This window comes from Prionailurus viverrinus, chromosome B3 (genome assembly GCF_022837055.1).
Source record: "Prionailurus viverrinus isolate Anna chromosome B3, UM_Priviv_1.0, whole genome shotgun sequence".
In the NCBI taxonomy this organism is placed as follows: domain Eukaryota; kingdom Metazoa; phylum Chordata; class Mammalia; order Carnivora; family Felidae; genus Prionailurus; species Prionailurus viverrinus.
In genome coordinates this window covers 110,813,273-110,827,305 of record NC_062566.1, presented here as the reverse complement: position 1 = coordinate 110,827,305, position 14,033 = coordinate 110,813,273, and the positions used below count along the sequence as shown (strand labels likewise).

The following is a 14,033-nucleotide window of genomic DNA, read 5'->3' as shown; positions in this document are numbered from 1 at the left end:
CTGTGTGGCCATGTCCCCTGCTAGAATATTTCTGGTTTTTTTTATGTCTGTGTCCCCACCCCTGGTAAAGTGCCTGGCATGCAGCAGGCACCCCGAAAGGCACTGCTTATTAGTAGTAGCACTCACACACGTTTACTAAGCTTTTAGAAAGATGCTTTGCACTCGTGAGGTAGATCAGTCCTCGCAAAACCCCTCCAGTGCTGTGAGTAGCCCCAACTTCCACGTGAGGAAACCGAGGCTGAGAGATGAAGTGAGGGACTCAGGACCCCATGACCAGTAAGTGGCAGAGCGGGGACAGACTGACTGACAGGGGCCTGAGGCCCCCAATCCTATTTTCTTTGTAGTATAGAGGGATCAAGTCCCACGACAGAGGGCTGTCCTCAGATGGCTTTGGAGGTTCCATCCTGCTTGGTGACCACATAGCCTGGCTGCGGGCCCAGGAGAGGGTGGCCCCGGCCTGCCACACCTGAGGTCTTTGCTAAGTGCCCACCAGTGAAGACCTTTTAAGATGAGAAGCTGCCTGTCCCGCCCCCCACCTTCTGGAGGAAATGGACTCAACCACTATAGGGGACATACAGCAATACCAGGGACACTGGGGACATTGTCGGGAATGAAGTTGTGGGTATCATGACCTGTAGCTTTTCCTTTCCTTTTCCCTCGGGAGAGGATCACACCCCATTTGGTGCTGGAAGATTCTCCACAGGCGTGGGGCTGCCGGACCCCTTGGAAGACAGGTATTGCCCACGTTATTTCTCCCAACTGCAGATGGAGAGACACCTCCTGAGGGACGCAGGACAGAGCCTCTGTGAAAACTGAAGCCAAGGGGCGCCTGGGGGGCTCAGGCGGTTAAGCTTCTGACTTCAGCTCAGGTCATGATCTCACAGTTTGGGAGTTCAAGCCCCGCAGTGGACTCTGTGCTGACAGCTCAGAGCCCGGAGTCTGCTTCAGATTCTGTGTCTCCCTCTCTCTGCCCCTCCCCTGCTTGTGCTCTCTCTCTCAAAAATAAATAAACATTTAAAAAAAAGAAAGAAAAGAAAAGAAAAGAAGAGAAAACTGAAGCCAAGCCACAGAGGCTCAGGGATGGAGGAACCCCTCCTTGCTGAACAAATGGGAGGCTGGCCTCACAGCCACGTCCCTCCTGCCCTCCCCACTTGTGTGCTCTTCGAGACTCTTCTGCTGGGTTCTGTAAGCTCCGTTGTTGCTAAGGGCCAACCTGAGAGCTTTTGCTCACCCCTCCAAGAGCTGGCTAAAGGCTACCAGTCTTACTGTCCAGAAAAAAAAGAAAAAAAAGGGTCAGAGAAACTGGGCCTCCCGAGAGGTAGGTTTGGAGGAGGGCAAGAAAGCACGACTCAGGAGAAGCAGCGCCGGAGCCCTTCGAGGCTGGGAAGGAGAACAGACGGAAGGTGGAAAGCTGGCCCAGCCTGTCCAGGAGAGAGGCCAGAGAAGGCAGTGGGCCTCTCCTCCTTGAGAGGACAGACAGGCAGACAGACTTCTGCAGTGAATTGTGCCCTGCGCCCAGTTAGCCCAAGCTGGGCTCTGCAGCCACACTCACCAGCCAGGGCTTTGCTCCGGGCCTGTCGGGCATGGCGGTCCGCAGTTCTGGGGGGCCCAGGACGAGCAGCCCCGAGGTGAAGCGGGGGTGGGAGCAGAAATGGCTGTGTGCCGGACAGGTTTAGTTGCACGCTGGCCTGCCCACCACAGTTCATCTATGCACTGAAGCGGCGTTTCTTTTTACCTGGGTAGGTTCGACTTCTGTGATCAGAAGCGGTGGGGGCTTTCTATTGTTTCCATGGAAACATTAGGCCGAGCATCTGCCATCGGATCAACAAGGCTAGGCTGATAGGGCTCTTTCTGGAATTCTTTTGCTGTGCCTACCTCGGGAGATGTCCCGCCTGCACTTTACCGCTGCCCTCTTATGTGGTAGGGGTGGGGAAGAGCAGTTCTGAGGGGCAGGGGCTATCACCCAGGGAAGGAGAGAGGGTTGGTAAAAGGCAAGAATTTGGAAAAAAAACCCTTGGTTTCCACTCCAAAGCCCCACATAGGGCCCCAAGGAGGGTCCACGAGGTCACAGGAACCTGGCCTCTGGTGCCAGCCTGCCCCAGAAGCAGGGCCACCTGCCGGCTCCCCTGGAGCAGCCAGTCTGTCATCCAGGACTCCTTGGGGCACCAGGGGGCACGTAGGCCGAGAAGCAAGTTGTCAGGTGCAGGAGGGGGTTAGACCCCAGTGTGTTTCATCTTGGCAGAATGGACGCCTCAACTTCCCCTCCATGAGGCAGGGGAGGGCAGCTCTGGCATCAGAAAGGAAGGCACTGGTGCACGTGTACGTGTGAGAAGTGGTTTTATTCCAGATGTGTGGTTCATAAAGACAAGGCCCTCGGGGACAGCTAGTGGCACATGCTTTGGTCAAGAGGAGGAAAAGCAAAACCAGAACAGGGCTGAGTCCCACAAAGGACGACTGACAAGTGCAGCCTGACCACAGGGAAGGAACGGCTTCTCAGGGGCTTCCCTGAGCGGCAGTCCTCTTACATTCAACGAGGGAAGCCGTGCCCCCCTCCCCAAAGGTTCGCGCTGCCTGTGGGGCGGACTCGCACGACAGAGATGGGGGTGGATGAAACATAGTGGCAGAGGACGGAAGATAGTGGCCCTGGGGGCCAAGGGCCCCTTGCTGGGGCACAGAAGCACTGCTTAAGAGGGCCCGGTGAGAGCCAGGAGGTGAGAGGAAGCCACTGAGAACCCCCCACCGTGGGGCTGCTGGCCGGAGGACAGCAAGGAAGAGGACACTAGCAGTTTAGGCACACCAGGGAGGGAGAAGGGACACGGCAGCTCAGCTGGATGGTCGTGCCAATCCAGAGCAGAAGTTCAGATCCTTTGGGGATCGGGTACCTCTGTAAGAAGCTGGGGAAATCCACAGACCCTCTCCCCAGGAAAATGCATATATGCACACACATGCACTATTTGGGGGACAATTTCAGAGGATTCCTAGGCCCTCTGGAATCCATGAATTCTCTAGGGGGCCCAGGCTGATTTGCTTTGGGAGGGGGGATTCCCAGGGGTCCTTGTACCACTGGTCTTTTGCTGAAGATCACACTGCCTGAGCCAGTGGGGTTGGGCAGGAGGAGATGGGGAATAGCAGAAGCCCTTCTGAGACTAGGCCGTGGGCCCAGTGGCTGTGAGAAGGGGGCTCTCTACACAAACAGGAGCTGCCAGCCGGCCTCCCCGCCCACTGCAGGGACTGACCCTCTCAGGCCTCCCTCTTGCAGTGGGGAGGGGCGGGGATGAGGCTTAGGCTGCACGACTTACTCCCTAATGTCTTAGGGAATGTTTAGCTCCAGAAGGGAGGTCCTGCTCATCCCAGCCACCTCAGTGCCATGATACAGTATTTACAGAGGCAAAGGCTTTTGAGAAGGCAGGAGTCAAAAGGTCTGAATAGGGATGGGGCTGCTCAGCAGTGCGGGGCGGCCGCCTGTCCCTACAGGGTCATCACCATGGACCCAGGCAGAGGGGACAGGGCATCAGCTGGTCTTAAGGTCCAAGAAAGAGGTCTTGGCCTGGCGCACGGCCAACCAGAAGTGGGATCTGTTTAATAAACTGTGTCCCAAGGCTGCCCCTGAACAGCCCCCTGCAGCCTCTTGTGCAGAGCGTGAAGACCAGAGTGCAGGGCACGGCGCCCGGGGACTGGTACAGCATGGGAGGAAGGATGGGCTGTCGGGAGGAGAGTCACTCTTTTGGTGCTTCGCTGCTTTTCCATCCATGTCCTTCTGCAAATGACCCATCATCCTCTGCTCCAGATCCCATCCCTCCCACACTCAACCCAGCACCTGCCTGGGACAGGCCACTGAGCTTCTCACCTCCTCCCTGTTCTCTCCCTGCCTTCAGGCTGCCCCCTCCCCGCCCTCCCCATCCACGCCGCCCACATTCGCCTCTCACGCTGACCCCACAGGCGGGCCCTGTGACCCAGCAGGGGCCCTGCGTGGGCTTCTGTCCTTGTTCTCCCCAGCCAACAGGCGAGGGCCCCCAAAACACGGTCCGGAACCCCAGGAGGGCAAAGGGAGGGAACAGAGGGCCAGGGGGCCTGCCCAGTCTCAGCCCAGCAGCAGTCCTGCATCCTGACCGTCTCCTCTTCCGGGGCGAGGCCGGGACGGCAGCCAGGGCGTCGGGGCCTGCTCCCCCGTGGCCCCCCCGGAACAAGCTTTGGAGAAACGTGTGTCGTGGCAGGGGGTGTTTGCTGATGATTCCGGCAGAAATGCGAGGAGATGGGAACGGCCTGCTTTACACTCCCCCACCCTAACCCGCTTCCAGTCCCAAAGTCTCATGCAAAAGGTACAGGAGGCCCCAGGCTACCGTCATGTGTGGGGCAACAGCTGCCACTGCTGGGCCGGGGCGTCGGCCTGGCACTTGCTGGTCACAAGCTGGGCGGGCTTGGCCTCCAGGCAGAGGCCGCTGACCGAGTGCTGGATGAAAGAGGCTTTTCTCCTCCATCTCTGGGGGGGGGGAAGGAGGATGACGAAAACACAATGATTAAAAATAGTAACAATGCTCAGAAGTCCATTTGACATGTATGTAAGTGGCCTGAATATACCTAGGACACACCCTCCTCATTTGAAGTTGACTGTCCCCTACCCAAGAGCTCCCTGACCCCGCACACCTCCTTAACCCCCTCCCCTTCTGATGCACTCTTGCCTCATTCAGCAGTCTAGATCAGAGGCCCACGGGCTGAATGAATCAAACCCAGGGATGTATTTTGTTTGGCCTGCATAGTGTTTAAGCTTTGGCTTGGTCGTCACATGAAACTCTGCGTTTCCAGCTTCCCTTTAGACGTGGGCCCAGTTTCTCATGTGGCATCAGGCGGTTGGGGCTGAGCGGCTGTCCCCTGCTGCAGCTGGGACTCTTGCTGTCCACTGACCAAGGTCCTGCCCGGTCCCTACGTTCTCCTCCAGCACAGCCTGCCCCTCCCTGTTGGCGTTTGAGTCTGTGGGGCCTGGCCTGGTGCATCTTTTGCTTCTTCAAACAAGATTTCTTCTCCCTGCGGCTCTAAGGGTCTGACCTGGCCTGTAACTGTGCGGTGGGTGACCGACACCCTTGAGTGGGAACCGGCCGCCATCTCTGCAGTGATGACTCAGTGAGCCCAGCAGGATGGTAGGAGGCCTGGGGTCCCCATCCCAGTGCCCACCCTGTGCCTCCCTTTCCCCAGGCTTCACAAAGGGGAAAAGAGGTGTTCCTGTGGAACATCTGGAGGTGCCTGGGTGGAGGATGGTGTGTCCTTTGGAACCATCGGGAGAAGGGGAGAGAGGCTGGCCCAGGCTTCAAGGGGGTAGGGAATGCTCGCCCACACATGGAGCCCCCAGGGCTCTAAAGGGTGAGGTCACACACTCAGCTGGAGTGCCAGCAGAAGGCCTGAGCCGTACCCAGCTACAGGGCCGGGTCTAGGGTTGCAGGGGCTGAGGTGGGCAGAGAAGGGAACTGACTTGGGAGGTGGACCGGGGGCGGGGTGGGGGGGGGGGGAAGTTGCGGGCTGCAGACTCCCCTTCGGAAAGTAGGCCTGTGGGGTGCCCACACGGCCCCAGCAGTGAGGGGTCCCTGGCCTGAAAGTTGGGGCAGTGGGTAGGACAAGGCCTTGGTCCCTCTGGAACTCCCAGCATCGGTTGCTTTGTACCCCTCTAGTCCCTGACCTCCTGGAAGGGGCTGGCCACACTCGCCCCTACTGGGCAAAGGATATCCTTTGGCACAGGTAGGCACCTAGCACAGTGTTTACAAAGGATGAATGTGCGCATGAAGGAATGAATCATCCCATCACTGGAGGCGGTCCCCAAACTGCAGGATTCTCACTTCTTACCCATGCCGTCATCGGGCAGTTACAGGGCCTTTCCAACTCTCTTGGCCACTCAGCCCTGGACACTCTCCCATCTCTTCAGCCTCTGTTCTTACAGGTGCCTTGCAAGGCAGGCAGGGAGGAGACAGGCTCGGAGAGGTGAGGGGTGGTCGGGCTGGGGTCTGCCAATGCCATCATACTGGCTCCAATATATAGGGCCTCTTAGATACATGATGCCCAAGTGGCCTTAGAGGCCAAAAGGGGACCAAGGAGGGAGGCCTAGCTTTGAGAAGGCACCAGCAGTGGGAGACCTGCTCATCCTGTCCTCTTGGAGGAGAGGCCCCAGTGGCCCAGGCTGCTGCTGGGGGCCTGGCAAGACTTGTAGGGGCAGAGCGAATGGGGCCAAGAGAAATTCCCACAAGCCCCTGGGGCTGGGTCAGCATGGAGGGGAAAGGATGCTTCAGCTCCAGAGAAATATTCAGCCGCCCCGGGAGCTACTTCCTAGCTCGGCCTCAGCAAGGAGGAATGGGAGTGGGCTCAAAGCCTGGTCCTCAGAAAGGTCTGAGGCTCCCAGTAAAGGAGAGCCTGAGGGCCTCCCTCCCTGCAGGGCAGGGGCAGAGGGCAGGCAGCCTGAGGGGGCAGGACAAACTACATCTGCCAATCAGAAACTCCTCAGAAGTATCCCTTGGGCTCAGCAAGCAGATCTTGGCACACAATTCACACGCGTGTGCACACACACACACATGCACGCATGCACTCACATACACCCAGAGGCTGGAGGAGAGGATCTGGCTGCTTTTCCAGAATGGAATAGCAAACTGCCAGTCATCCCTAAAGAAAGAGCTGACCCAGGCAAACAAGAAAAAGGTGGGAGGAAGCCCTGCAGGCCAAGTCAGAGAGCTAGGCGCTCTCCTTGTCCCTGCACTGTGCCGCTGGCTGGCCAGGGTCAGGCACAGAGAGGGAGAGGGGAGGCGGTTGGTGGGCAGAGGAAGGGCTGGAGCAGGCCGCCAGCCTTTGTGTCCCATTTCTCGGGCAGAGGGGCACCCTCCCAGCCAGGAAGGGAGCCGGCTGTCACTGGCTGCTGTGTATTCTGAGCAAGTGATGTCATCTCTCTGAACATCGGTTTCTTCCTCAACAGGTGGGCCTGGCCTGTCTCCCAGGATTAATGGAAACAGGGTGGGTGAGTGTTTGACAAATGGAAAAAGCAGTGCTCCTGTGAGCCTGTCATGCCTGGAAATCAGTGTATCTGGATCTCAGTTTCCCAACAGCCACAATCAAGAAATATTTATTGAAGGGCACCTGGGTGACTCAGTCGGTTGAGTGACTCTTGATTTCGGCTCAGGTCATGATCTCGCTGTCATGAGATAGAGCCCAGTGTGGGGCTCCATGCCGACAGCACAGAGCCTGCTTGGGATCCTCACTCCCTCTCTCTCTGCCCCTCCCCTGCTTGCACTCTCTTTTTCTCTGAAGAAGAAGAAGAAGAAGAAGAAGAAGAAGAAGAAGGAGAAGAAAAAGAAAGAGAAGAGAAGAAAGGAAAAGAAAAGACAAGACAGGAAAGGAAGTAGTTATCGAGCATCTACTGTGTTTTGGGTTAAGACTGTGGGCTTAGGGGTCACACTGACCTGGGTTTGAATCCTGGCTCCACCCCTTCCCAGCTGTGTTTCATCTGACACATGTCCCTTAAATTCAGTGAGCCTCAGTGTAACTCACCTATAAGATGTGGATAGTACTAGGGCCCAAGTCCCTGGGCTGCATGAGGATTAGATGAGATAATCTGTAAAACTCCTAGCATGGGCTCTTGGTAAAAGCCAACACGAGTTTGACTGTGGTGCTTGTCAGGGGCTAGGGATAGTGTTGTAGGGACACAAGACAGACAGTCCCTGCCCTCATGGAGCTCACAGGCTGGCAGGATTGGCATTTAACAGACATTTACTTGAAGAAGTGTTTCCCGGTGAGTAAAACAAGAGATTTGACCTAGATATTGACTTACAGTGACTCTTACTCTGGAGGGCTTACTTGAGTCTATCTGTTTCAACCCAGGGCTCCCCTGCTAGGAGCTGCCACCCCCTTGTGTGTTCCCGGGTGGCGAAGAGGCTTACCTGCCTGCCTTCTCTTGGGTTGCACACCTGCAGAACGACCAGGGACCCCGGGGTGATGGAGGTGGAGGTGGCAGTCAGGCACCTCCCCTGCTGCTGGATGAGATGGTCACTGAACAGCCACGCCTACAAGGCAGGGACATCAAAGACCAAGTCAAAATGCTTAGTGATGGATGGATAGATGGGTAGATTGGTGATGAAACAAATATACTGTGTATTTTGGTAGAATTTTCTACAAATAATAGGAGTGCATGGTATTCACTGTATAATTCTTTCAACTTTTCTGTATGTTTAAAAAGTTTCATAATAAAGTATTAGGGGGAGCTTAGCTGGAATGGCCAGAATGGCAATCAAAGATGTACCAAGGGATGCTGGGGGGATAGGGAGAAAGACAGGACATGGGGCCAGGGCAGCTGGGGGGTTTCCATGACCTGCACTAGTCTTGACATAGGTGCACCTGCACTCGTAGGTGGCACATGCATGCACACACAGGAGTCCGGGATGCCCTGCTGCCCATCATATATGCTGGCTATGGCTGCATCCCGGGGGAGAACTGGGTGCTGCTGGGTAGCATTTCTCCCTCAGCAAGGAGAAAGTGGGTGGTTCACAGAGGGCAACTGTGCGAAGTGTAGGAAAGGGGACGGGAATGTGGCAGGAGCAGAGCCAAGGAGCCGTGTGAGGGGATAACGTGCATGGTCCCCTGTGGAGGGAGCAAGCAGAGAGAAAATGAGAAGAAGCAGAGGGAAGCCCCACACCCCACTCCTGGATGACGACCATGGCTCCTTTCCCCATCCTGGCCTGGACCTCAAGGCCCTAAGCAGCTTACCTGCGGTGCTGGGGGGTTCTTGGCGGACCCTCTGCAGATCCCCATTCCAAGCAGGAAGTTCCCGGCTGAGTCTTGGCCCTGGGATTCTAAGCAATTAACCCCCTGCTTAATGATGCCAGGGAGCACTTCCTTCACTGGGACTCTGAGAGAAAAGCGAATGGTCAGGCTTGTCCTCTGCCCCCTCCAGGCTCACTCATCCTTCAACCAGAGGGCAGCGCTTGGTCAGCTCCCCAGGCACCAAGGTCTGGCCTCAGTCTCACGGGAAGGGGCCCTGGGGAGCAGCCCTCGCCAGCAGGGGCAGGAGGGCAGGGGACAGGGAAAGAGCAGGGATGCCGCTGGGAAGATTGAGCCTCGCCCACTGGGTCTGAGCAGCTCTGGGAGCCCCAGGGGCCGCCCCAGAGGCCACGCCTTGGGAGGACCCTCGGGAGAGAGCTCAGATCAGAAACCCAGGGCTCCCCAGTCCAGAAAGAAGAAAGTTTGGGGAGAAGCTAGGGTCTAAATGTAGACTCAAAAAGCAATCTCAAAATGACAGGGAAGAAGTCACTTTGGAGAGGCAAATTTAACACCCACAAATATAGAAATGCATCCGATCTCACTAACGATCAAGGAAATACATATTCGAGAGTTACCAGTATTTGTTTACCATATATATGTGCATAAAATATAATGTGTGATAAATATGTATTATTGCAACATATCGATTTATATAAAACGTATTATATACCCACAATTATATCAACACCAATCAATATCAATCCCCAGTGTTGGCAATTGCTGCGGGATTGGATCTCCTCACACCCTGTGGGCGAGAGCATAAATTAGCCCAATGGTTCTGCAGGGCAATGCGGCATGATGTACCAAAAGCCTTAAAAATGTGCACACACAGATAAAGGGGGTGGAGAGGCATGAACTACCAGTTGTAAAGTAAGTCAGAGAGAAGAAAAGTACAGCATATAGAGAATATAGTCAATAATACAATAATACTGTAATAACGTTGTATGGTGGCCGGTGTGCACACTCATGGGGAGCACAGCATAATGTACACAGAATTATCGACTCACTGTGTTGTACACCTGAAATGAATACAACATTGTATGCCACCTGTACTCCAATAATAAAAAACGCCCCCAAAATAATGTGCATACCTTTGACCTAACGATCCCAATCCTCATCCTGGGAATTTATTACACTGCCGCAATAATTACGGATGTTTGCAGAGATTAAATTTAAAAGACATCCATCTCTGAGTGATTGCTTATACTGAAAACATAGATATCCCCCAGTAGGGACGGGCTAAATAAATTCTGATTCATCTGTAGTAATGAAAACCCGGTAGCCATTAAAAATGACTGAATGAGTATCTGATAACATGGAAAAATGTTTATAACGTACTGTTAAGTAAAACAGGCATAGTTCAAAATATTGTATTATTGAAATGTTGCTATGCCCAGGAAAATATGCTTATACACACATTATACACACACACACACACACACACACACACACACACACAAATGACACATCGTCTTACTCTGTGGATAATAAACCCAAGGAGACTGCTGGCCCCAGTTGATGCAGGCTTATATTCCTGGGTTCGGAATGTCATACCCTCTTGGATTGTGGCCCCAGAGGGTTAGGGGAACCAGGAGGGCTTAGAGTCTGGCCTAATCTTAACCACCTCTTGTTACTTCTGTCCGAAGAGAACCCGGGTGGGCAGCAGAGGGGGGCATCATAACACTTCCGGCATTCTTTGTTGTGGACACTTGCAGGATCTCGACCAAACCAAGTCTCCCTTCCTCAGGGCTGGCCGGAAGCTCCCAGAACCCCCAACCGTGACTTACTCCCTCGGTGTGTCAGGAAGACACCTTCGCTTTCTCTCGCATGCCCCTGGCAGGAGCATCCACCTCCTCGAGGCCCCTCTTGAGAGTTTGCATAATTCTAGACCACAGGTTGAAAACCACTGAACCCCAAGCTGAATCTGGCCCCAAACATGTTCCGTCTGAGCTGCACAGTATGGTTGTTGTTGCTGTTAATTAGTTGGCAATATTAAAACCCTGAGGGTTACACAAAGAAATCTGAATCCAGCTTCTCTTGAGAAAATAGGAAGATCAGGCCACACTGAGCTCGCCTTCCAGAGAGGTGCTACTTCACGGTGGTAGGTAGCAGCTGCCGCATGGCAGGGGGTGGGGTTGCATCCCAGTTTGCCACAGTCCCTACAACTCCCTAGTGTCTCATTGCTGCCCACCTGATTGATTTGCATCACCCATAGAATCAGTGTAGGATTTGAACTTGCAACCCCTGCCAGGTGCAAGGGGGTTGAGATGCAAAGACCCCACTGGAGCTGTGCTAAGGAATGGGACATGTGCAGGGCGATCCGCTTTCAGAGCTGAGGTGGGCACCACCGTGCATGGCAATGGCCCCGGCACAAAGGAGGAAACCGGGGGCACGGGCAACAATCTCCAAACCCGATGCGGCTCCTGTGTGTGTGTGTGTGTGTGTGGTAACAGCCCTGGAGCAGCTGGGATGGCCACCTTCACCATTCAGCACCCTTCCTCGGCTCCCTGGCCGAGCCAGGCTCAGCTACGTCAGCATCCGCTTCCCTCTCTGTGGGTCTCCTCCCAGGTGGGTTGCCATTAGCCCTTAAGATGCCCTTGCAGAAATAGCAAAAGGCGTCCCTTCCTCAAGACGTTTCCCTTCCATCTGTTAGAAAACTGTCATAATATACTGGTTTTGTTGGAAGACTTTTGCCACCATCTGCCAGGAAGTGTGATAAATGTACAATCTCTACTGTGTGACTGGCACCCTTGCAAACGCGGTGTGCACAGTTGTACAACTCTTCCTGACCATCCTAATAAGAGTCATAAATTAGCAATTGCTGAGGCCCGCTGCAGAGCTCGGATCCGAGAGGGGACAGGCAGGGCTGTGCTGGGATTACAGGCGGGCCTAGGAAAGCACAGGCCGCTGCCCTCGGCCTCCTCGGTCTCCTTGGTCTCCCCACTGACCATCTGCAAGTGTGGCCCAACCACGAGGGTCCCCTGCTTGGAGGAACGTTGGTATCCCTGGGAGTACACATGGCTTCCAAACCAACCCGAGGCGCTCCTGGCCCCTCAGCCTGAGAACCGAGGCAGGACGCGAACAGCGGACCGAGGATGAGTAACCTGGACAGGAAGGAGGCGCGCAGTTTCTATCTGACCAACGAAACTACTTTTTAAAACGTCCCCGCAGTGCCAGAACAAACAGATGACTCATGCTCCTCATTTAACAGGGCTGGTTTCAGCCTCTCTCCTGTCTTGTGATGGATCCAGCTTTCTGAGTGTTAGAAAATCCTTCTTCCTCCTGCTCCTCCGGGGATGACATGGGAGAATGTGTGTGGGGACCGGGCGTGGGGAGGAAAGGCACGTTCCGGCTCCTCCCCGATGCATCCCATGGGCTTCCCAGCTCCTGCGCGGGGCCTAGAGCCCGTGGCTCCAGCCCAGTGTTGTCTGAACCCTGACAGGAGGTAAAGGGACGACTGTGCTTTTTCCCTCAGAAATGATACGTCTGGATGAAACTTTCCCCTTAAGAGTGGCCACTGGAAAAAGCGGTTCATTTATAATACTTTTATAAATTAATGTTCTTCCCTTCACAGCCATTGTCGGGAGAGCTGGGTTTTCTAGGCTGCTGACCCTTTGCAAGGATGCTGCTGTTGCTCAAATTGTTTTCAAATTCTTTTAAATCTGCTCCCAGAATCAGTTCATTATTTTTTTAACATTTTTAAATGTTTATTTATTTTTGAGAGAGAGAGACAGTGTGAGCTGGGGGTGGGGGTGGGGGTGGTGGGCAGAGAGAGAGAGGGAGACACAGAATCTGAAGCAGGGTCCAGGCTCTGAGCTGTCAGCACAGAGCCCGACACGGGGCTCGAACTCATAAACCGCGCGATCATGACTGGAGCCAAAGTCGGACCTTAACCGACTGAGCCACCCAGGCGCCCCAGAATCAGTTCATTCTTGACACTTGATTCAGTCCTTGTCATGCTCTGTGTGGGACCCAGGATCCATTATCTGGGGTAATCGCCTTATTCACTGGACTTGGCGACACCTAATACAGCTGTTTTCCAAAAATCAAATCTGCACTCAAAGAACAACAACTTGCCTTTTTCAAGGACATGCAGGCTCTGAGGGGTGGAGTGCTCTGGAAAGCGAAGCAGCATCCTTGGGAGAAAGCTGGCAGTAATGGAATAACCCGTTCCCTAAGGTGACAGTTATATAGAAGGGAGAATGCTAATTTCCAAGTTATTACTATTGAGGCTTATTAACCATGCAATTTATTCAGTTAAAAATATGTATCGAGCTGAGTGTCAGTTTTGTGACAGACACTGTCCTAGGGGCTGGAGCTAAAGCAGTGAACAAGCAGATGCACACCTCTACCCTCATGGAACTTACTGTCATATGTGGGGAGGTGATGACAAAATTAACCAGCCACACAGGCGCTGGATGGTGATGAGGGTGAACTAGGCAGGGGATGCTGGGGGGAGGGGCGGTCTTCAAACAGAGACTGTTCGGGGAGGTGTCCCTCAGAAGGGGACATTGGAGTCAAGACCTGAAGGAGGTGAGGACATGAGCCGTATGGATGTAGTTAAGCTGCTGAAAAGGATTTTGCAATGAGAAAAAAAGGAATCCTCACTGCCCCACCCCTGCCTTACAGCTTCACCCACAATCTGGGAGCTCAGCTCGTGCATACACACACACACACACACACACACACACACACACTCAGATGCCCTAGGGCTCGAGTGGGCACACCATTTGCATTCTGCCTCGAGTCTATCAGAGCAAACATTTGCCAGTGTTTTGTCAGTCTTTATGGTTGTAGTCTTAATAGACGCATAGTATTTGTTTAGACCCAGGAATTGGGACTCAGTAAACCAATCCCCTATTATTAGCTGTCTCTCGATTTTTCACAGCAGCAGAGAAGCCTACAACCGAACATCTGCTTGTCAATAGTTTTTTTTTTTTTTTTTTTTTGCTTTGGTTGTTCTTATTTCCTTAGGATAAACTCCCAGAAGAGAGGGAACAGAGTCGAAGGGGATGAATCTTTATTTCTGTGGCTTTTGCTACGTAATGCAGAGTTGTTTTCCTATGGGGACAAAGCCCATCTCTGGCGCTATGACCCAGTCTGTTAAAAGTTTGGCTCCTACCACATCTCACTTTTAACTCCCAGCGGTGTCCTTCCTATTCCCCCAGAGCCTTCGTGTGAAGATACACACTGAGAGCTAGAAAGAGCCAGACTGCCCGCAATGAGGAGATCTCAGGGTGTGGGTCCCC

General features: G+C 53.9%; 1 protein-coding gene across 1 annotated transcript in view; it reads right to left on the bottom strand.

Annotated features, from left to right (window-relative positions):
* Window positions 1-2,320: 2,320 nt before the first annotated feature.
* GALNT16 (polypeptide N-acetylgalactosaminyltransferase 16) overlaps window positions 2,321-14,033 on the bottom strand; it is a 94,888-nt gene continuing 83,175 nt past the window's right edge. The window contains exons 13-15 of the mRNA XM_047864610.1: window positions 8,731-8,872; window positions 7,908-8,030; window positions 2,321-4,480 (exon numbers count right to left, since the gene is read on the bottom strand). Coding sequence (XP_047720566.1) covers window positions 4,343-4,480; window positions 7,908-8,030; window positions 8,731-8,872 — 403 coding nt within the window. The 3' untranslated portion in view covers window positions 2,321-4,342. The remainder of the gene's footprint in view (window positions 4,481-7,907; window positions 8,031-8,730; window positions 8,873-14,033) is intronic.